Source organism: Monocercomonoides exilis (assembly GCF_001643675.1).
Source record: "Monocercomonoides exilis strain PA203 chromosome Unknown scaffold52-633478, whole genome shotgun sequence".
Lineage (NCBI taxonomy): Eukaryota > Preaxostyla > Oxymonadida > Polymastigidae > Monocercomonoides > Monocercomonoides exilis.
In genome coordinates, this window is record NW_027150597.1 from 496,317 (window position 1) to 521,166 (window position 24,850).

Genomic DNA, 24,850 nt, shown 5'->3' on the forward strand with positions numbered 1-24,850 from the left:
ATTTGTTATGGTTATTTGTCTAAGCAAGTTAGGTTCAGATCACATGAAATGTTATTAGCAGTCATCTTCTGCTTTTTATCATTTCACATCTCAGAAGATTCACCAACTTTTGAATTGAATGAAAATTATGTTATAACAAAGTCCTCAGAAAACAACTTTTCCAAATCTCAACGAACCGAGGAGTCAAATTCAATATTGGGAAATGGTTTCATTTTCATAAATAGGAGATTTAACATTAATTAATTTGACTTTAATTTTTCAGAAAAGAACATAAACATTACTCTCAAAAATATTGGCTTGAAAAAATACCTTGCCATTAAAGATGGCCTTCTAACTTTTTCGGATGCCCCATTTGTTTGGACTGCTCATAAATTGGAACATAAAGGAAGCACAGATTATTTTTCTCTTTGCCATTCTTCTTTGTGCTTGACTAAGTTTGTTCATTTTCTGTATTTAACATTTCGAACATTTGTATCTTTTTCATTATTTTCAGAACCGGATTTACTCGTGTTTCTTTAAATCCAAAACCTACACAAATAGCATGGAGATTTACAAAAGTTAATAGACGCTTTCCGTCTTTATTTTTTGTGCACTTTTTTGATAATTCCATTAATTTGTCATCTTTGATCCAAAAAACATACTACCTTTCATCTATTGAAAAATCTGATGCAAATGACATATGGCAAATATGCAAATTTGATAATGTGATGTCAATGATAGATGCATCACATTTTAAAAAAGAAGATGCTGAATCGAAATTTGATGCATTTATTCCTTCACCAGTAACATCAACGATGACTTTTACTCCTATGAGCCTTTCTGTTGTTGCAGGAAATCCAATTATCTTCTCTTTTCGTTTAACAAACTCGAGAGGAAAAGCGATTCCAAAGGAGGAATTTGACGAATTGAGAAGCGAATTTTTACTGGATGTGAAAGGATGCTACGGACTGAATCTGGATTCTGAAGACAACGAGGCAAGCACAACAGGAATGCTGCCTATTTCGTATTATGTTGAGGAAAAATCGTCTCCTTCTTCGTCTGTCCTTAAGCTGTCTGTGCATTTGTATGAGGAAGGATGCTTTTCCATTCAGCCGCTTGTCAAATGGAACATGACAGCCTTGGAGAGAAAAAGAAACATCGATTCACAACAAACGCAAATCATCAATGACGAAATTTCAACTTCTTCTTTTTCCATCTCTTCTCATTCACACAACTCATCAGCCACACACCAATCACCCAACACAGATGAACTGATCACATCGCTGACACTCCAGCGCTTCCGAGTGTCTGTCCAGGCAGGTCCCTTGTATGTTGGAGAGAGCCAGTTTTCGAACATTTTCCCGAGTTCATCCGAAAGGGGGATCAAACATACAAATCTTGGCATGACGAATGAGATGAAGGCAGAACAGACACAGATGAGGTTGAAGAAGCTGATTGAACAGATTAAAAAATTGAAGCAATTGAAACTGACAAGACGGACGAAACAGAATAAAATCACAGCCACTCAAAAGCAAACGAGTAACAATCTAAAAAATACTTCCATCTCTTCTACATCATCATCATTATCATCTTCTTCTATTAATTCTTCATCTTTACTTGATTCTTTGCATCTGAACAATATCACTTCCACATCCGCATCCACACCCACAGCCACAAAGATACCCGATGTGGAGGCAGGAGACAGTTTGAGTGTGCGTCTGCTTCTGGTTGACGAGTACAGCAACTTCGTGCGCTGCACAAATGAGCGTATTAATCACTTTTCTGAGCTTGTTTCGTTCTCCTGTGACAGAGACATTCTTGTTGGTGGAGACAAATCAGATGGAGATATTCAGGCAAATTATGCTTCATCTTCGACTTCATCATCTTCATCATCTTCTTCTTCTTCTCTTTCTCTTTCCTCCTCTTCCTCCTCTTCCTCCTCTTCCTCCTCTCCTTCAACCAACACATCGTCTGAAGAGCTGTGTGATTCGTTCAGCATCAGCTGTGACACAGCCACCAACAGGCAGTTCATGCTCTCCTTCCGCACGACACACACAGCACCCAGAGTGAGAGTGAGCATGTGGTACAAGCACACCCCAGAACCAGATAACATGTCAAATAACATGTCAAAAAATAGCAATAATAACAACAATAGTAATAAAGCTATTCACTTTGCAGATCGACAAGAAATAGACAGAGGAAGCACAAAAAGTTCCAAAGAAATTCAATCAAATGATTCTCTTACGCTTGTTCCCATCACATCCAGCAAGCCATTCAGGATTGTTGCCGGAAAGCCTCATCATGCAGCACTTGTGGGACATGTTGTGGTTGGAGGCAATTCAGTCACTTATGACACTGCTAAGCCTGTCAGAGCACCCATCTCATTTCCTTGCTCATCGCCTTTTATGATGTTCTTTTCGTTCTTTGACGCTTTCAACAACAACGTCGATCTCGATAAAGTGATTGCTCCTCATTCATTTACATCTTCCTCTTCCTCTTCCTCTTCCTCATCTTCAACAACATCTTCATTCTCTTCTGCTTCTTCTTCTTTCTCCTCTTCCTCTTCCTCTCGTCGTGTGTCCAACACAGTTCTTCGTGAGTGTCTGCATGCGTCGCTTGGACTCCGCCCCCATTTCATGCGCCTGGCAGATGTGACACTCAGCTGGCTGGACAGACAAGGCAGGGCAGAAGTAGAGAGCGCTGTGAGAAAGATGGGCGATGTCAGTGCAGTCAGCCAGCTCAGCAGTGAGAAGCAGACAGAGCTGGTGGGGGAGATCAAAAGACTGCTGGCAGAGAAGGAGGAGGAGGCGCTGACGAGGCTGGCGAACAGAAGAGGCAACAGGAATGACTTTGGAGAGAGCGAAGAGAACGACACGATTGTCCTCTGCTGTCTGTCAGAAAGACTCCTCTTCAGTGGAACTTATCTGTTTGCATTGTTCTCACACACAGTGTCTGAAGAGTACTCAAAACAATCAAATCAAATAAATATCTCTTCATCATATAATGTTTCCTCCTCCTCCTCCTCTTCTTCTTCTTCTTCTCTATCAGAGCAGTCTCAAGTGCTGTCTGTACTGAATGAGAGAGAGAAGCCAGTTATGTTGCCTGATCCCTCACTCACCATCTTCTACACAGTCACTCTGATCATCCGCTCTGACCCGCCTCATCCATCACACACAGACCTCTTCCACATCACAGACTCTCTTCTGCCTTATCTCCCTTCTGACTCCGCTGCTGCCTCTGCTTATGCTTCTTCTTTCTCTTCTGCTTCGGCTTCTTCTTCAATGGCATCTTCGAAGATGTTGAAGAATAAGCAGACAAGTAATGATATTTCTATTAATAATTCGTCTTCAGCATCTTCTTCTTCTTCCTCGTCTTCTGAAGAGCTTCTTCCTTATTCAACAGTGTTTGGGATGACTTTGAGAGATAAGTATGAAAATCTGCTGGGCTGCACATACGATGGACTGGAGAACATCACAAATGTGCACATCACATTTGAGAATGCACAATTGATGAATGACACTCAATCATCTAATCTGTCTTCATCATCATCTTCTTCTTCAAAACTTAATAAATCAAACATACGTGAATATATTCTTGTTCCCTTTGAATCTCCACACAAATCCAAAACAAAAAACCTTCAATCAAATCTCACCACAAAAGCAAGGAGATTCCGAATGGCTTCAACACAAACAGACAGCACTGACGACACAGTCACATTGGCAGATGTCTCATTTGAGTGTGTTCCTCATCCACTCACACCTTCTCCTCTCCATCTCATCACCCTCAAAACATCTTCTCCAATCCCTCCAATCAACGAGAATCCAACAACAAGCAATAGAAATTCAAATCTTTCTTCTTCTTCTTCTTCTTCTTCTTCTTCTTCTTCTTCTTCTTCTTCTTCTTCTTCTTCTTCTTCTTCTTCTTCTTCTTCTCTTCTTCCATCTCCAACCTCTCCCTCAGTCACCACCCGCATCTCCCTCTCCTTCAGCACCGAAGATCCCTCAGCCAACACGACCACCACAGAGCCCCTTCCCTTCACCATTCTTCCTCTCCCAGCTGATCCTGTGAAGAGTGCTGTGCAGATACCCTCCATGCCAGTCATCCCAGCTGACCAGACAGTTGCAGTGGATGTGGCACTGAGAGATGTGCAGGGATCACCTTTGACTAGACAGCAGATACTTGATGGACTGGTGGTGGTGATGGTGAAGGAGAAGGAGAGAACAGACTACGATGCTGAAATGTGGAAGAGCACAAGACAGAGAGGGAGAGGAGCAATTATGAAGAGTGCACAACACTCTTCATCGTCATTCTCATCCTCATCCTCCCTTTCTTCTTCATTCAATCAAAGCCACAAATCAAGCAATGCACAGTCAAACTCTTATTCCACTTATGTTGGTGTTATTACGTTCCATCTGTCATCGAACGATTCGAGTGAAACATTCACTCCAAAATACGAGGCATCTTCGATGGATGCTGGTGTCTATTCAATCAGAGCCACTTGGCGAGAGCAGAAGATCGCTGGATTCAGAAGCACCATCAGTCAAAATGTGCTGGCTGAGACACAGGGAAGAAGCATGAATGGAAGAAGAGATGGAAAGATTGTGGCAAAACTGGATGGATATGTGTCTGCCAATGGGAAAGAGAATGAGAATGAATTTGGTGATGATGGAGGCATTTATAGCAAAGATGTTGAGGATGAAGATGATCCGATGCTGATCATTTCAGCCAAATTACCTGCTTCCACAAAATACTCTTCTGTTTATGCTTTGTGGGATGTGACACTCGAAACAAAGCAATCAGTTGACTTCGAAGTTGAATTGTTTGATGAGCACAGAAACAGATTGTTGATGCCTCGTCTGCCAAATGTGTTCACAGAAAGAACCAAAAATGGAGCAGACAACAAAAAAGAAGAAGAAGAGGAAGAAGATCCACAAATGAAGCTTGAACGAAATGAATGGAATTATGTGGATGTTTACGCAACACCCTATCGCGACAACAGCGGAACGCCTCAGGCAAATGGGCTGAACTTCACTCGCTTCTACACGTATGTCAACTGGAACAACCACCGCGTGCACTTCACAGCACCCACACGCTCATTCCTGCTGAGTGGAGATTATTGTCTGCATGTGGAGTATCGTGGAGAGCCGATGACGATCTACAAACTTGTCGGCTCAAAAGCTGTGCCCATCACAGACGACCCTGTCTTCACCATTCACTCAGGCACATTCTCTGCTAAAGTGTCTTCTGTTTCTCTGCCTTCGTCATACAGACTGAACACACAGAGCAGCTATGAGAGAAGAGTAATCGATCCACATAGGAAGATAGAGAACAGTGCAACGATGTCATCTACAGTGACAGGAGAGATTGTTGGGATAGACGAGTCACACAGACTGACTGACTGCAGAGAAGAGGAAAAGCCTCTCTTCACCTTCCTCTTTGGAAACAAGAAGCTCATTCCGAAAGTGACATGTGCTGACAAAGTGTATATGAGCAATGAAGACAAATCACCAGCCAATCTTTCCTCACCAGCCTCATTCAATTTAAGTCCTGTTGCTGCCTTTGATGATAACGGAAATCCTCCTGTATATGAATTCACCTTCCCTGCCAACAGCGTCATTGTTGCCAAGAAGTACCGATTTGCCCTCTGTTATGGCAGAAACACAGTGCCTACCATTCCACCCGATGCGAATGTGGTGGCTGTGCTGCCTGGCACCCTGTGGCCTGATCTGAGTGAGTATTGGATAGACGATATGTACACTGCAAACAGCTTGCCTGTGACTGAAAGATGCGAGGCAAGTTCAAACAACGGAGAATTAACTTCGGAGAATTTGACAATTAAAGAGAATGAATTGAACTTGAATTCAATTATTAATGAATTCGATAGCAATAATAATAATAATAATAACAAATTACAAAGTCATTCATCCTGGTTCTCCCGTTTCCGCTCACATAAATTCCGTTCATCATCTGCCACTTCAACTGCACCACAGAAGATATCTAATCTCACCGAAGCGCACAAGAGTAAAGGCATCTACAGCCCCACTTCTCTCATTCTGCGTGTTGGGCAGCCATTCACTTTGCACTTCATCTGCCGCGATCTCTACCAAAACGACGCTTGTTGCGATGCCTTCAGCGAAATGGGGAAGGAAAGCTTGACGTTTCCCGATGCGACAGAGTTTGGCGGGATGAACTGCACAGTCGAGAAGAAGTGCAGCGAGGCGCCTGTGGAAGAGGAGGAGGTGAAGGAAGGCATGTGCTTCCAGAACGGAAACGACTTCCCGAACAACTTTGTACACACTTTGAATAATTTGAATTATTTCTTTGACTCTTCTTCGAACTCTGCTTCTGCTGCTTCTTCTTCAACGACTAAAGTGTCAAAGATGAGATCAACATCCAACAATACAGAGAAAGAGAAAGAAGATTCTGAACAGAAGAAAATGCGTTATCAGCTCAAATTGCAAAGAAGCAGAATGCAGATGCTTTCTGAGATGAAGGTCAAAAGAGGGAATTCTGCAAGCAATTCGATATTCAACATGTCTATGACACCTGGTTTGACTGAAGAAGAGAAGAGGAATGGGATTGATGAAGACATCACCACAACCACGTTCAAGTGCTATCGGAGTGGAAATTACAATCTTGTTCCCAATTTGAATGCGGTGCAGTTCAGATACAACATCAAAGTACAGCTTCTTCCTGGTTTGTTTATCATCATTAATATTATTTTTTATTTATTGATACATTTATTTATTCATAATATTTCTTATTGATTTCTCATAGAATATCCTTCAGCACTGAAGAGCAAGATAATTGAACAAGACTTCCCATCTACTTTGAGTCTTGATGATGAAGTGACAATTTCTCTCCAGCTGTCTGACGTGTATGGAAATGCTGCATTGTGCGAAGATCTATTCACTGACACTCCAGAAAATAGCAAAGCACATTCATCATCATCTTCATCATTTTCTTCTTCTAAATCTGCAAATGCACATATCTCCTCTGCCTCCATCAGTCCATCGTCTGTTGCTGTCTATCTGTCTGAAGGAAAGCCAATTGCAGGCGACGAGCCATTTGGATCGCGCACAGATGTCACTCACAAGTTCTCCTTCTCCTGCACCTCTCATCTCCTCCTGATGACATCCCGTCCTTCATACATTCTACAGGCAGACAACAAAATCCATCAATCTCTTATCGCAAACAAGTCTGCTCTTCTGACTCTGTCTGTTGAGCTGGGCAATAAGCCTCTTCTGACAAGTGCTGGGTCTTCTCTTTCATTCACAGTCACTGCAGAGCCTGCCATAACAGCCGCAGAAGTGAAGAATCCATTTTTGATACCGTCTGTGTATATTCCTCTGGCTGCTGTGTTCTCATTATGCACAATTGGAGTGATAGTACTATGCATTCTGGGAAGAACGCAAAGATTCCACAAGTATCTTGGCTTCTGCTCGCTGGGGAGCCGAAAGGGGAGTGGGGCAGATGTGGATGATGAGAGCGATGAAGACGACGAAGAGCAGAGCGAAGAGTTTGTGATTGAAGAGATTGAGGAAGTGATCGAGGTGAGTGACGATGAAAGCGACGAAGACGAGCTGAGTGGAGATGAAGATGCAGAACTGAGACAGGCACTCATGTCAATCAATGAAATAACTCCTCTTATAAGTGGAAGAAGCAAGAGCAGAAAGGGTAAAGAGAAGCCGAAGCGAAAGGAGGTCATCAAAAAGACGATTGTGAGGAGAAAGCCCAAACAGAAGCAGACAAAAGTTGTTGAGAACAAGAACAGCAAAGCAGAGCAAAGCCAGCGGGAGATCACTCTCCTTCATCAGCCAGTAGCTAAGCCACCGCGCAGAATGTGTGGATGCTTCAAATTCAACAGAAAGACTGTTCCATACGCAAAATTGGGGGACACACCACAGCCGCCTTCAGAGCTGCCGGCAAAGAAGAAACAGGAATTGCAGTCGAACTGGCATTTGAATCCAGCACAGATCAGACTCATCCGCCCCATCGGAAGAGGAGCCTCAGGAGAAGTGTTCTACGCAGAGTGGTCGAAGACACCAGTTGCCGTGAAGCGGATCTTCAAGCCAACTGCAGCTGGATCTGAGACAACTAAACAGGCAGCTTCTTATTCCTCTTCTTCTTCATATTCGCCCAATCGCAATGAGCAATATGCACAAAATGCATCTCTTCTGACCTCAGCCAATGCAGAGCGTCTGTCGAATGAGGTGATGGTGCTGCAGAGTCTGCATCATCCACACATTGTGCGCTTCTTCGGATTGGCTGAGACATCCACACACATCGCAATCGTGATGGAGTATGCAGCCAGAGGGTCTCTCTCTGACCTGCTATACTCGCCAATGGCGCTGCCTCCTCTGCTCCGCCTGCGCTTTGCCTTTGAGGCAGCGTCTGGGCTGGCATACATCCACGGCAGAAGGCACCCCATCATCCATCGCGATGTGAAGTGCCTGAACTTCCTGGTGTCTGAAGACATGCACGTGAAGCTGGCTGACTTGGGCTGTGCGAAAGTGCTGGAATCGCTTGGCCTGACACCTTCTGCCCACTTCTCGCGGGTGGGCACTCCGCTCTATGCAGCGCCAGAGGTGCTGAGGGGCGATCCTCTCTACACCGCAAAGGCAGATGTGTTCTCATTTGGCGTGTGTCTCAACGAGATCTGGTCACGCACACCGCCATATGTTGAAGCAGTCCTTGGAGAGAGGAGGAGACAGAGGGAGAGGAAGGACACATACAGCAATGGTAGCAGTAACAGTGGCAGCAGCAATAATAGTGGTGGAAGTGAGCAGACGAGGGAGCATCTGCAGAAGTGGTGGGAGAGGAACGATGTGATTGCGTCCGAGAAGGAGAAACAGAGCGAAAGAGAAAACAAGTTCAGACAGAAGGAGATGAAGATGGAGGAGGAGAGGAAGAAGAAAGCAGCCGAAGTGGAGAAGAAGCTGATGAAGAGCAAGCAGATCAGCAGAGGTGTGGTTGATGCCATGAGCACAGCATCACCCCATCTCACTCCTTATGCATCAAATCCTCCGTCGCTCACTTTGTCTCCGCAGCCTTCGCCTGTTGCACCTTCATTCAAACGCAGAAACCTGCTGAATGCTTCGTCCAGACACAAATGGCAGCAGTATCAGCATCCCATCCAGCCACTTCCCCCTCTTCCTCCTCTTCCTCCCTCAAAAGCTGCTGTTTCATCTTCCAGACACATTTCACCTTCTCATTCATCCTCATCAACCTCATCATCTTCTCCAAACTCTCCTTGTTATTCTCCTTCTCAATCTCCTTCACTTTCGCATTCTTCTTCATATGCTTCTTCTCAATCACCAACACTTGCATACACTCCAGCTATTCCTCCCACTCCTGAAAGTCCATTTTATACTACAACTTCAGATTCTTCTTCATCTTCTGCTTCTTCTTCAATAAGCTCTTCAACATCATCTTCTTCGTCTTCCTCCTCATCCTCATCCTATTCCTGCTCATCATCATCTTCCTCCTCTTCCTCCTCTTCCTCCTCTTCCTCCTCTTCCTCCTCTTCCTCCTGCACATACCAGCACTCCTCTCCCTCTGCCACTTCGCTGGCCAACCTGCCCCACGAGATCTGCTTCCACCAGCGCCGCCCACTCGTCCATCCTTCCACTCCTCCTCGTCTGCGCATGCTGATTGAGTCCTGCTGGCTCCACGAGGCAGAAGAGAGGCCGTCGATGCACGAGGTACTGCTGGAGCTGAAGGAGATCATCGAAGAGATGCAGGATGCACAGATCGAAGAGCAGAAGAAGCTCCTGCTACTGAGAAAGAAGGAAGAGAAGGAGAAAGACAGGAGAAACGGGAGAAATGAGAGAGAGACAAATGATTACGAGATTATCGACAGATCAAATGTGAATCATCAGTTTTCAAACACTCAATACAAATCTATTTCCTGTCAGCAGCAGTCGAACTACGAAGGATTCCGAAAAGAAGGCACTTTTGACGAAGGAGCCACGACTGCCTCGATTGATGTAGTGCAGTCGTCTCAGCTACATTCAGTCACACAGATTCCAGCTGCTTCTTCATTCATCACGTCCAAGCGAATGCCCAGACATCCATTTGCATCACCTGCTGGAAATGATATTGTGTGTTCATCATCATCAGCAGCATCACAATTGACTGCGCAACAACAAGAAATAACTCCTGTTGATCACTCTCCTTCTTCCTCTTCCTCTTCCTCTTCTACTTCATCTGTAAATCAGGATAATCTTTCTCATCATCTTTCTTTTATTGGTAATAATTGTGACGCAGAGACAGGCTGTGATGTAATTTCTCCAGTTTTAGCTTCTTATTCCACTTCATTTTCTTCACAGCCTCTTCGCACTCTCCGCTCTGATTCGTCTTTTTTCTTCCAATCGAATGCTACCAATGAAAAGACCAACAAGCGCCGCCGAAACTCGACTTCAATTACATCTTCATTGAAGTCCAAGTTCCGCACAAAAAGCGAAGTATCAAAAGATGTATCTGATTTGAATGAGCAGAGGATGCTGATGGCTGGTGTAAATGACGGTGACTGGGATGCTCAGCAGCTTTGCGGAGAAAGGGCAGCCCCGCAGAAGGCAGAAGCAGATGGAGTGTGTTCATCTGGCGGGGTGGCTCTTTTGCATCAAAGCAGCATGAATACAAACAGAAACATAACGTCTGGTGCTTTGGACTCACAAGAAGTTGAGCAGAGCTATCATTCGATGGTTTTATCAAGTAATACTTTTCATTCTATGAACTCTCACAATTTGATGAAGGATACACAGACATTTGCATCTTCATTGCAGTATTTGTCCTCTCCTACTTCTCCTAATTCTCCTTCTTCACATTCTTCACATTCTTCCTCCTCCTCTCCATCTCTGTCTCCAACTTCAGCTGCCTATTCATCTCCCTTGTCTTCTTCATCCTCGTCTCCTTCCTCATCTTCATCTTTGGCTCATTCATTCGTTCAGTCTCCATCAAGAATGTGGGATGTTTGTGAATCACCTTCAGCAAAGAATTCGTCTCCTCATGTGGATGATAATACATCCAAGCATCCAGCTGAATTAGATGGCGATGATCATTTTACAACTCAGACATTTGAAACAGGTCACCCTCCTTCACTCTGCAACACGTCTGATCTGCTGCAATATCAGTCTTTGGGGGAGCAATCCTTCGAGACTCACTGTCATTTTTGATAAACGCTTGATTACTGTTTAGTTAATGTTATTATTAATTATTGTTATGATTATTTTTGTTAGTTTTTCTAAATCGCAATTCATTCTTTTTGTGTTAATTTTCAATCAATCTTTTATTTTATTTCTCAACATTAAAAAAAAAAAATGATCTGCTTCATAGGGCATATCCTTTGAACAAATTATTGTGCACAGCTTTTTCGCTTTTCAAATTTTTTGAATTCTATGCACAGAATAAATAAAAATTTTTATCTTCATATTCGAAAGTTTCAAATGGAATAATCTCAGTGATTTCGAAATATTCTCAAGTGTTAAAAATGATAGTTTGATTGTGCTTATTTCGAAATTTATCAAATTTTCTGAAAAGAAGAACTTTTGTAATGAAAAAATTGATATTCAAATCGAGATAATAATTGTTCATTTGTTTTCAATAGTCGGCACAAGCAGAATATACGTGTTCCTCTCAAATGCGCTTGAAACTTTTAACAATGTTTTATTCTAAGTTGTCAACAATCAACGTCCAAACATCACCTTGTGGAAAGAAGTTATTCACAAAAAATGAATTTTTTTGACTATTTTTATTATCAAATAACTGTGTGAGATCAAAAAATTTTGACATAAAACTGTCAAAGATACTAGAAACAAAAGAAGTGATATCAAACATAAATAACTTGTTTGCTAATTTGGAACACACTTGGAAGTGGATTTTCGACCATTGACAACTTCCTGACACTGGGGAATGCAAACACTGCAGATTAAAAAAATTGTTGTGCATAAGAGGCAATGCATATTTTCTGAAGAGAAAAAAGTTCCTGAAAACAACAACAGTTTATAAAAGGAATAATATAATCAAAGGAAAAAACAACAGTTAATAAGATTATGCATGTGTTTCTGTTTTTTTGGCTGTTATTTTAACATAAAATAAACTTGTTTTGAGTAATATCTGGATAGAAATAACGTATTGTTCAATTTTAATATTTGCAGGGAAGTTAGCGTGGATGCGCCATTCAAGAATCCAATAAAAAAAGGAGGAGTGGGGAAGGGGGTGGAAATTGACGAAATGTTGTGGAGAAGAAGGAAATATAATTGAGGAAAAAGGAAAAAGCAAGTTTGGATTTTTGGTGGTGTGGAAAGATCTGAAGAAAGTCACAAAAGATCTTTTATGGTGGTTGTTCCAAACAGGAACAAGGAAACTCTACTGACAGCTATCAAAGAGCACATTTTTTCTCACACAACTATATGCAGAGATGAATGGAAGGCCTGTAATTGTCTCGATGAAGAAGGTTTTATTCACAAAACCGTTTGCCATAAGAGACATTTTGTCAATCCGGAAAATAAATCAGTCTATACTAACACAGTGGAAGGTTTTTGGGCGCACTTTCGGAAATATCTTCCCAAATTTGGAATCAGAACAAGATTTCTTCAACAATATATAGCATCTTTCATTGTTCGTTCGATGGAATTACTTACTTTTAATCAACTCGTAAAATCTGCAATACATTTGGGTGATTCTTTTTGAAAAGTCACAAATGTTTAATTTTCAAATATAATTAAATTTCATATTTTGCTCAAATTTCTGTTAACTAATATCAAACTTCACTTCAATCAAATCTATTCATTGATAATGCTATTTCAAACATTCTTGAGGAGATTTGTGAGCTGAAACAGAAATTTGAGCAAAATATGAAATTAAATTTTATTTGAAAATTAAACATTTGTGACTTTTCAAAAAGAATCACCCATTTGAAAATTGAAAACGTAGAAATTGTTGCTGAGGAAGACGAAAATGGTCCAGAAAAGGCTAACGAAGAGGAAGAAATCCCTGATATGGATGATCTCCCTGATGAAGATACTGATTTGGGTGCAGATGATGGAGTCGATACATCAGAATGGTCTGATGATTAATTCTTTTTAACAATTTCATACACTTTTTTAAATATAAAAAATAATTTGAAAATATTTTCATCCATTTTTTTATTCAAAATTTGTTAAAAAAAATTATTCATAAAAATACAACAAGCTATTTGCGCAAGATATAAATTCGATTGAATGATCAAGAATAGAAACACCTTTCATTGTATCGATTATGAAGTGTTTTCTTTAGGTAATCGTAGATTTTGCATTTGTCTGAGAATTTGAAGCACAAAACAGAGTCATTCGCTCCACAAATAAATAATTTTATCATTTCGAAATCGAATTATTAAATTACGAAATTGAATTATTTTTGGTTTAATGAATGAAAAAAACCAAATTGAGAAAAAATAATTTCCAAAACAATAATGTGTGATTTTTTTTTTCACTTATTTTTCCAAAGAAAGAAAAAATGAAAAATGCATTTCAAAAAAATATGAAATTTGGTTTGGTCCATATTTCAAAACATGAAAATTTCTTTTTTTTATTTGATATTTCTGCATTTTCATTATTGCAATATAGTTGATTTCAGCGGAGGAAACACTGTTTTTTCTGAACATAGAAGCAATTTTGAAGCAAGAGAAATAAAAAAACAAAAACATTTCATCAATAACGAACTTTTTCAAAGTCAATCGACATTATTCACTGAGAAAGTTTCAGAATGCATTTGTTTGAAAGGCGAGCTTCTGAACAAAAAAGATTGCATTCATCAAGCATCAACTGTAGCAGGAACGTGGAATGCACACAATGCCTCATGTTCTCTAATTGGAATAATCTACGAGCAATTGAAAAGCGAATGTCTTTTTGTTATTGACAGAAACTCATTCATAAGAATTGATTCGAGTTCGTTAATCAAATCAGAGATTTCACCTGTTTCATTTTCAACTCATGAATCCTCACTTAACTTCAGAAGTTTCATGTTTCAGAATGGACCAAATTGCAAATCGAATCAACCAATTTGCTTTGTGACAGGGAAAAAATCATCAGTGTTAATTGATGATTGCAAAATTTTCGATCAAAGATTCAGTGGAAGAGGGATGGTCTATGGAGAAAATGCCCATTCTTATTCAGTTCATAATTCAATCATATGCAACATCACTCGAGAAGACAAACCACTGCAAATGGAGAACTCCAGAACAATTGTCAGATGGATAGAAGAAAGCAACATTGAAAATTGCAAGCTAATGTCAACAGAAAACGCGTTTTTTGGAACGATGATTCCTGGACTTAAAGGTGTTGTTCATTTTAATTGTCAAAACACTTCTGTTCTTGGAAACAAAGATAGAAATGATGGATATAATAGACAAAACAGGATAGACACTCCAGATTCGATATCCCTAAACAATTCAGAATGGATTGATTGCAACTCAACAACACATGGAGGAGCCATTTCGATAACAGGGAACAGCGCATCCACGCTTTCTCTTTCAAACTGCCTTTTTCAAGGAAATATCGCTCGAAATGGAAGAGGAGGTGCAATATTCACCGAATCTATTTCAAGGATTTCAATTAGAAACTCTATATTTTTGAATTGCCAAGCACCAAATGAAAGTTTTAATGAGGCAGGAGGAGCAATTTGCATTGCAACACCTCAGTCAACGTATATTGTTGGAAATAACTCGTTTAGAAATTGCCATGTGGGCAATGATGGTGGTGGGATATCAATTGGGTACAAAAGTGTTCTCACTTCAGGAGATGTCATTGCTGACTGTTCATTTATAAACTGCTCAACTTCAAATGTTTCTTCTCCCACTGGTGGTGGAATTCAAATGTGGGGAATGATGATTTCTCCAGTTGTGACAAACTGCTTATTCCTGAATAATTACGCCGTTGATGGAGGTGGAATAACCATCCATTTGAAAGTTCAAGCTACAAGCAATATTATATTGTTTTGTTTTTTTCATAATAATTCTGCTGTGGGAGCATGCGATGTTCTTCTTCATGCACAAAATCGCAATTCAATTGATTTGAGCAGTTTCACAACAAGTCATAATGCCATTCGAGTGAGTAATGTTTGTGGTGATAGTCTTAACAGAAATGAATGGCTCCGGAATGAAGGAGGAAGAATTCGTTTCATATCCTCAACACAAACACAGCCAAATGCAAGAGATGCATTTTCCTGTGGAATTAATGAAAGTTATCCATGCAACACTATCAGTCATTGTTTGAAGCAGCTTATTCCTGACTATGTGGAGAATATCGAAATTCTTGGAGGAACTATTGTTGAATCCAAATGGATAGAATGTGGAGAGAACAGGGTCACAATATGTGGACAATCAGAGATGAATATCGTTGTGCGGGCACAATTAAAAGCATCTTTGATGAGCCTTTTTTCAGTGTCAACAGGAGCGTTAACAATAAGGGATTTTTCTCTCGAACATCACTCTTCAAATAAAAATAATTGTCATTCGAGAATATTCGAGATTACTGGAGAAGGAGAGATGCATATTAACAGGCTGAACATATCTGCTGGAAGTGGGCAATCTTCAGAAACAGCTTTTTCAACGGAATTGATAAATGTTCAGAATGGGATGTTTCAGATGGATAGTGTGAACTGGGCAAAGACTATCTCCACAACTTCGTTATTTTCACTTTCTTCAACAAATGAAGTCACGTTGACGCTTTCAGAATGCACCTTTAATGGAATTGAAAGGACAACAAGCGGAGCAGCTGTGATGCAGTTTTCCAATGGTAAGGCCAATATTGATATGAATTCTTGTACCTTTGAAAGATGTGGAAGCAGAACATCGGATGATGGGGGATCGATGATGCTGTGTGTTGGAAATGCGAATGAAGTGAAAGTGAAAAGCGGATCTTTTGATGGGTGCTATTGCTCTGCATCAAATGGATTTGGGGGAGGAATCCTTCTTCGATTATTGAATGAAAATCCCAATTTCCTGATCTCCTCTTCGTTTGGCACGAACACAGCCAAATGGGGGAATGACATCTTTGCCATTTCTCCGAATCTGGAAGTCACAGCAAAATCACAAAAGATTCAATGTGTCACAGCCTCTTTGGATTCTTTTGATAAAGTTCGAGGATATGAAAATGGAAACACAAGCGTTGCCATCCCTCTGTGCATCTATCTCCTTCCCAACCCAACAGAAATATATGTAAGCAATTTCAAGGCATCTGACCATTCTCATTGTGGAATTGTCCAATTCCCTTGTTTAACTTTTGAAGCACTCACTCGCAAGGCTAACAGGAGAAAAGAAAGTTTCTGTGAACGGAATGATTTCAATGGGTGATGAATTGGCCTTCTCTGATCAAAAGCATGAAATCAGAGGAAACGATGATCAAAGTGGTTTGACCGTCTCTGATGCAAGCGAAACATCCAATTCAGCCATGGTCATTGCAAGTGTTGAAACAGAATTATCAAATCTAATCTTTTCTCTTCCATCTTCCCTTTCATCGCACTCCACTTTTATTTCGTCCACTTCATCTTCATCACTCAATCTAACTCAATCTTCTCTTTCACTTCAAAAATCCAACATCAGAATTGACATTTCTTTTCTTATCTGTCGAGTCTGGCATCTTGGCTATTGATTCATTTTCTGCTTCATCAATCACTTTGAGCAATAATCCGTTGATCTCATTATCCGGAAGCAGTGCAAAGGCTGAGTTAATTAATGTTCAAATGAATGGAGTTGGAACAAGTTATGCATCAGGATTAATTGAAGTGAAAAGCAAAGCTTCTCTTCAAATGAGCGACAGTGATGTTTCTTCCATTGCCTCATCTGAAGGAATAGCATCCTCATGTCTTATCTCCACATCAAATGCAAAGATAATAGAAATAATTCGAACTGATATTTCGAACTTTGCAGTAAAAGGTAAAAATGGGGGAGCAATTGAATGCACACTTGAAAGCGGCTGTTCTTTGGTGTTTGAAGAAGGAAACATACACTCATGCAAAAGTGAGGGAGGAAATGGAGGAGGATTATGTGTGCAGATGAAAAGTGGATCACATTTCAGTATTTGCAATGCGACAGAATCCCTTTCAATCAATGAAAATGAAAATGAACATGCGAAAAAGATATGCATTTCGAATTGTGAAGCATCTTCAAATGTTGATGGCAGCAGAGGTTTAGGAGGAGGGATATATTTGAACCTGGATGAGGGGGCATCAGATTTTGTGTTGAAGAGCATGAGATTTGATGGATGTTCGGGAAGGAAAGGGAAGGATGTGTTTTTGAATGCATTTGATTTGAGGGATGTGACAAATTCAGCAACATTTTGCTTCGATGTTGATGTGAATGGGTTGGATAAGCTGAATGGATTTGAGCGCTCAACAACAAATGAAATATACGAAATACCGCTCGTGGTTTATCTGTGGAACAACTTCACATCCCCTTGCCACGTGGGTGGAGAAGACGCTCATGATTTCAGTGGTTGTGGGCATGCTCAAGTTCCGTGCAGCACAATAACAAATGCAGTTGGATTCAGATTTTCCGGCAAAAACAAGTCAATCAAGCTGCATCCGCCTTTTTCATTTGGAGAAGAATTGAAGATGGATTCAAATGAGTGGAGTATGACTGGAGAAGGAAGTTCCTCAAATTATGAGATTGGAACAGACATTTCTGGTTCACAAAGTGGAATATTCGAGACGCACTGTCGAACAACGTTTGGCAAGGTGGTGTTTTCTGTTGCAGAAAGAATAGGATTTTATGAAAGCATATTCCATTGCATTTTCAACAAATTGACAATTCAGGATTGTGGCATTTCTGCAACGGAAAGCCAATTAGATATATCCTTTGTGAAAATAGAAGGAGGCAAAGTGACGATTAGCAATGTGTTTGAGATTGGGATCAAATGGCAGACAAGCGCAATAATTTGTGATGGAGGAAGCGGGGCTGTGCCTTTGATTGAAATCATTGAAAGCAACTTTTCAGGAAATGGCGAGCAAAATGGATGTTTGATTGAATGCAAAAGTGTCAAATATTTGAATGCAACAAAATGCGATATCACGGAGATGGATAGAACTGCAGGATGTGGAGGGTGCATAAGCGTTGATAATAGCAATATAGATAATGAAAACGCACAAATATTTATTAAAGAATGCGCATTTGATGGATGCTCCGTGCTATCTGATGGAGGCATAGGAGGTGCAATTTTCACACAGATGAAAGGGAATGCCCAGGTGGATATTATTTCATGCACATTTACAGGATGCACAGCACCAGATGAAGAAGTGAAGACAGGCTTTGGAGGAGGAATGGCATTGAAGTTGATGGATAGCGATCCTTCGTTTGTGATATCATTACCGGTGTTTGATGTCGATAATCCAAATACTGCCAAATATGGAAATGATCTTTTTGTTGAATCATCAAACTTGACAAAGAGCATCACAAACACATCTCTTCCATTTGTGTCAGAGCATCTTTCTGATATTTCATTGGATTCTTTGAGAGGCTTTGATGGAAACGACACAACAAATGCAATTCCATTGGTTTATTTCTGGCGAACATTTGGACCAGATATATTTATTGGGAGCGAAGGAAGAGATGTGTGTATTTGCGGATTGTCAGATTATCCTTGCCTGTCAATTGATTATTCCTTGGGGCGAATTCTTGAAGGAAATGAAAGGAGCATAAACATTATTGGAAAGGGGATTCTTCAGAAAAGTGTTGAGATAAGTGGTATTTCAGTGAAATCGGATAAGAGCAGCATGTGCTCTTTGGAATGTGTTTCATCGCTTGAAGGAGCAGAAGGAACGGCAATGAAGATTCAGGGTATTACCAATTTCGAATTGATAAAGTTAATGATTCCATCGTCATTCACAAGTGAAGTCAATGTTTTGTTGCAAGTTGGCTCAAGCGAAGGCTTGTTGACTCTGAAAGACTGTTCATTCAACAAAAATGAAGAAAGCAGAGAAGAAGAAATTATTAACTTTGTGCTGATAAAGACAGATGGAGGAATGATTCAGTTGGAATTTGTATCAATGCAATCACTTAGCTTTTCAAAAGATATTATTTCCGCACATCCAACAACAATTTTGAATATGAAAAATTTGACGATGAAGAGCATTCAGCTGGAAGGAGCAAGTGGATTGAGCATATCAAAGAGTTCAAAAAGAGTAAAAAATAAAGCTGAACAAGATATTGTTATTGAGTGGAGTGTATTTGAAGAAGTCATTCAGAACACAACTGATGATAACCCAATCATCCGGAACGAAAATGATGAAGAGCAATTGAAATTGGTTGTTAGAAACACAACAATGAAGAGATGCGGCGGATCGAAATGTGAAAAGGGTGGAGGGATGTTTTGTGTGTTAAATGAGGGAGGAAGCTTTGACTGCTTATTTTGTACAATTTCTGAGTGCTTCTGCTCCACTACAGGAAGAGGTGGGTGGCTGTTTCTGGAATTCACCTCGACAGTTGAGCAGCCATTGAATTTTGTTCTGTCAAATATCACGTTCAGAGATAACTCTGCGCTTAGAGGGAGAGATGCGTATGTGAGATGTCACTCAATCGAAACACAAATTGTTGATGAGCAATTTTTGCTGGATTTCAGATTGCCATTTGTGAAGGAACTGGCAGTATGGGGCTGCATAACAGATTCTTTTCTGGACGAAGAAGATCTTTTGCTGAGGGTTGTGAAATATCAGAGCGAGACGATATTTGTCTCAGCTATCGCGGATAATCGCGCAGACAACAAACAATGTGGAGAGTTTAATGTACCTTGCGAGTCGTTGAATGTGGGAGTGAAACATATCGTTCCGTCGCGTTACTCTCAGCTGCTGATCATGGAGCAAACTGCTATTGCTGGTGCGTGCAATATTCAAGATGTTAGCATCCGCTCACTTCAATCACCTTCATCAGCTTTTGTGTGCTTGAACTCAACAATTGCCAACGATGAGGAAAGCATCTTCACAACGTCAGAGAGAGTTCGGATTGAGAACGTGAAATTCAATTTTTATTGGTCATTTTCGTATTCGGGCAGCTCAGTCATTCATGAAGCAAATGGCCAACTTTCTCTTTTGTTTGTTGATTTTTCATCAGTTGAACAATCTGATGGCACTCGGCCTGCTTTTCTGAACTCAACCTTGTTGAACATCGAAAATGGAATTCTGCATGTTGATAACTGCACGATTTCGATGCTTTCATCTAAGAAGCCTTCTTTTCTATTTTGTGGAGAAGAGATATCGTTGACGAATGTGAAGTTGGAACATATTGAGGCAACAACCAATGTGTTTGAGATTGGCAACTGTGAAAGGATTGCACTTAATGGACTGACTGTGAATGAATTGGAGTTATTTGAAGGATGTATCGTTTCAATAAGCGATTCGACTTCAGGAACTGTTTCAATAACAATCTCCTCGTTCAATAACTGTTCAAGGAACTCAGAAGGTGCTTCTATTCTTTCAGCTTCTTCTTCCTCTGCTCAGATAGTTCTTTCAAACTGCTCTTGCTCAGACTGCTTTTCAAAGTCTGAAGAAGGGAGCATGATGAAGATTGGAAATGCGATTGATGCTTCGATGCGCATGTGCGAATTTGAAGGATTGCTAACAAAAGACAGAAAGAGCGAAGGAATAAATTCTTTTGAAGAAACATGTAAGTGGAATGGATCACTTGTCCATTCATCAAATTCAACAATAACAATGAAGGACGTTTCAATTTCGACTTCTTCATTGGGTGGATTGTCTATCTCGGCCGGAAATATGACAATTGAGAAAGGAGAATTCTTTGACAATAATCCTTTTATTCGGAAATATCCATCTCTTCGCCGAAACATTATCTGCTGCGATTCGGCCTCGTTGACAATTTCCAGTTTGAAAGGAGGAGATGGGCAAGAGAAAAACACATCTCTTTGGATGTTGAATGATGGATGTTCTCTTAGTGGAGTTGCAAGGGAAAGGTCATCGCCTTTCTTTATTCCCGTATTGAACAGAGTATCTGTAGTTGAAAATGGAAGCAATGCCATTATAAAATTTGAGGGAACACTGTTTCTACCGTGCAATTTATCATTCAAGTTGACATTTATAGCAGGAGATGTGGAGTTTGTCGAGAAGTATGACTTTGGGGAGAGGAGCTTTGTCTCAGAAGAAGAAGTTGGAGGTGTGATTCCAGGTGAGAATTTGACTTCGATTTCAGCTGAAACAGAAGCGAGCATATGCATTCTGTTTGGGAACATTGATTCTCCTTCGTCAACAGATTCATTCATTCTGAAGAATAAAAGCAAGTTTGAACCAGAACAAGATGAAAGAGTTGCTGAAGGAGAGAAAGGGGCAAATCCATCATGGGCTATAATCATTGCTGTTGTATTTGTTATTTTGTTTTTGATTGTTTTGATTGCGTCGATTCTGTTAGTTGTTCGATGGAGAAAGCAAAAGAAAAGAACAGAAGAGTTAGAAGTGATTGTAGAAGACACAGTGAGGAAAGACCCGAAACTGATTGAGATGACGACGATGGAGATGTCACCAGAGGAACAGTGGAGGAGAGCTGAAAGAGAGGCAGAGAAGAAGAATGAAGAGAGGATAAAGAAGAGAGTATATGGGAAACAGATGCAGCACTCAGAATCATCAGAGCATCTTCTATCTGAGAGTGGATCAACTGAATATATTTTGGGGAGAGACTCAGACAAGATCCCAGAGTGGGTGCTTGAGAAGGTTGATGAAAAGGAGATCGAGGAGGAAACAAGAAAGAGAACATCATCACCATCTATTTCATCCACTTCAACAACTGACACTTCAGATACTGACACAACATTTGTTCGATCTGAGAGTTTGTGTCCAACCACCTCATCCATGTCGAACTTGGTGGATGCAATGGCATGCTCATCTCCTCATGAGAAATTGATTGTGGATTTGAGGGATTCATTGTTCATGCTGATTCATGGGAGAAATGAGAAGAAGGAGATGGCGATATGCACTCTGCAGGAGAGGGAGATGACAGCTGCACAGATTCTGTTCTGGGTAGCTAATGGTGCGCTTCACTCCTTCAAAGAATGTGAAGTTCCACTTCAGTCATTATCTAATCTGAGCCCTCACATTGTATTGTTCTCCGAGCACATGGTTATTTGCATCGTCATGCACTCAGACCTTTTATCAGATGATTCTGATTCATCCTCCATATCTTCCTCAACCGTTGTCACATCAGCAAGTGATGATGATGATGACAGAGATTCTCTTCCCTCTTCAGCGTTTGAGGATGAGGATGATTTCAAAAAAGAATGCTTGAGGTGGAAGGCTCCCGAACTGATGAATGGAACAAAGAACCATGCGACGAAAAAGACAGTTGTGTTTTCAATAGGGATGATGCTGTGGGAGTGCTTGACACTCCAGATCCCGTTTGGGGAGTATCCAGCAGAGGTGGCGGGGCAGAAGATTGTGAATGGAGAAAGGCCAGATTGTGGAAGTATTTCCGGCTCAGGACTGTGTTCGATTGTGAAAGCAATGCTCAGCAGAGAAGGGGCACATCGGCCTTCGCTGGAAATGCTAAAGAGAGAGTACGTTAAATGGTTTCCAGGCAGTGCATCAGTGCTCACCGTTTCAGATGCAATTGGTGCATATGATTATTCGGATGAAGCAAAAAGTGAAGTGGAAACGAAGGAATTTTTGAAGGAATGAATTGCAAGAAATGCAGCAAGTTTATGCAAAATCCCACAAAAAAACAGAGTTTCCAACAAACGAGTGCAAATCAGTTTTTATAGAAGATACTATTTCTTATTTTTGTCATGACAAAAGGCACGCAAAATCAGACAATTAGTCAAAAAATGATATGCAAAAAAAGAAATGCATCCAAGTTATTAAGAGAAATCTGATAGATATATTATTCCTGCAAGTATTGCGTTTATAATTGGTTTCAATTTTTAATTATTTGTTTTTTTGTTCAAAAAGGAACACAACAATTTTAAATCACCTGAAAATGTTAAAAACCCATATTTTGAAGCAGCGTTATCAAGAAAAAGTTATCAATTTCAAAATCAAAATATTCAATAGAGTGATAATATAAACCTGGACTTTTTTAACACGAACATTTTTTTTAAAAAAAATCAAATTGCACGACAAGTTTATAAAATTGAACGATAATAATTTATTTATTAATATGCTGATATATATTGAATCCATCCATATACAAAAATTTGAATGTAATGATGTTTTAAATAAGAAGTTTATAATTGTGTTCTTTTTAATCTGGTAAAAAATTTTTTGACTTGTGAATTTTGTTCAACTTTATTATCATCGTTCAGAAACCCGGGAATTTATCAAAAACCCGGACTTTTTTAAAAAATTCATATATCTCGACAAGTTTCAAAAATTAAAAAATAATAATTCATATATTCATACATCAGAATATAACACATCTTACCATATTGAAATTTTTATTTGTTGTGTTGTATTAATGAAGAAATAAATAATTATTATTTTTGATAATCTCACTTTTAATAATTTTTTCTGTTTCAACAAAATGATTCAGTTCATCTTTTATACATGTAACTTATTTTTTCTTTGTTGCAAACTGTTCTGGTTATTTTTCATTTTCGGCACTTTCATCTTTTTAGCGGAATGAAAATCTGTCATTTTCAAAAAATCACAGTCAATGGGATAACTCAAAAAATATTTTTTCCAAACTCATAAGCATACATGTGAATTTAACACATGCATTAATAAATATGATAGTTATATAAATTTTCTTTATTGATGAAATTTTAAATGATTCAATAGGCATTTCATAAACAAAGATTGTTTTCATTACTGATGATTTTTAACGATCATTATCATTGAATTTTCTACCAAATTGCATTTTTTGAAATGAATATAGAATTATTTGAAATTTCAACTATGTAGTAATTTAATACAACTATCATATTTATTATTGCATGTGTTAAATTCACATGTATGCTTATGAGTTTGGAAAAAATATTTTTTGAGTTATCCCATTGACTGTGATTTTTTGAAAATGACAGATTTTCATTCCGCTAAAAAGATGAAAGTGCCGAAAATGAAAAATAACCAGAACAGTTTGCAACAAAGAAAAAATAAGTTACATGTATAAAAGATGAACTGAATCATTTTGTTGAAACAGAAAAAATTATTAAAAGTGAGATTATCAAAAATAATAATTATTTATTTCTTCATTAATACAACACAACAAATAAAAATTTCAATATGGTAAGATGTGTTATATTCTGATGTATGAATATATGAATTATTATTTTTTAATTTTTGAAACTTGTCGAGATATATGAATTTTTTAAAAAAGTCCGGGTTTTTGATAAATTCCCGGGTTTCTGAACGATGATAATAAAGTTGAACAAAATTCACAAGTCAAAAAATTTTTTACCAGATTAAAAAGAACACAATTATAAACTTCTTATTTAAAACATCATTACATTCAAATTTTTGTATATGGATGGATTCAATATATATCAGCATATTAATAAATAAATTATTATCGTTCAATTTTATAAACTTGTCGTGCAATTTGATTTTTTTTAAAAAAAATGTTCGTGTTAAAAAAGTCCAGGTTTATATTATCACTCTATTGAATATTTTGATTTTGAAATTGATAACTTTTTCTTGATAACGCTGCTTCAAAATATGGGTTTTTAACATTTTCAGGTGATTTAAAATTGTTGTGTTCCTTTTTGAACAAAAAAACAAATAATTAAAAATTGAAACCAATTATAAACGCAATACTTGCAGGAATAATATATCTATCAGATTTCTCTTAATAACTTGGATGCATTTCTTTTTTTGCATATCATTTTTTGACTAATTGTCTGATTTTGCGTGCCTTTTGTCATGACAAAAATAAGAAATAGTATCTTCTATAAAAACTGATTTG

At 39.2% G+C, this 24,850-nt stretch overlaps 3 protein-coding genes across 3 annotated transcripts; all 3 read left to right on the plus strand.

The window, feature by feature from the left end:
- The first annotated feature begins 36 nt into the window (after window positions 1–36).
- Window positions 37–11,352, plus strand: MONOS_18194 (putative Protein kinase domain). The gene is made up of 4 exons (XM_067871189.1): window positions 37–205; window positions 263–434; window positions 494–6,675; window positions 6,757–11,352. Exons 1-4 carry the CDS (start codon window positions 49–51, stop codon window positions 11,154–11,156), a joined length of 10,911 nt encoding a protein of 3,636 aa, XP_067720695.1. The 5' UTR covers window positions 37–48; the 3' UTR covers window positions 11,157–11,352.
- Window positions 11,353–12,315: 963 nt separating this feature from the next.
- Window positions 12,316–13,058, plus strand: MONOS_10675 (uncharacterized protein; the record flags this gene model as incomplete). The annotated part of the gene is made up of 2 exons (XM_067863144.1): window positions 12,316–12,436; window positions 12,916–13,058. 2 exons carry the CDS (start codon window positions 12,316–12,318, stop codon window positions 13,056–13,058), a joined length of 264 nt encoding a protein of 87 aa, XP_067720696.1.
- Window positions 13,059–13,981: 923 nt separating this feature from the next.
- Window positions 13,982–22,629, plus strand: MONOS_18195 (uncharacterized protein; the record flags this gene model as incomplete). Its single annotated transcript, XM_067871190.1, has 3 exons — window positions 13,982–16,177; window positions 16,248–16,368; window positions 16,562–22,629. 3 exons carry the CDS (start codon window positions 13,982–13,984, stop codon window positions 22,627–22,629), a joined length of 8,385 nt encoding a protein of 2,794 aa, XP_067720697.1.
- Window positions 22,630–24,850: the final 2,221 nt, after the last annotated feature.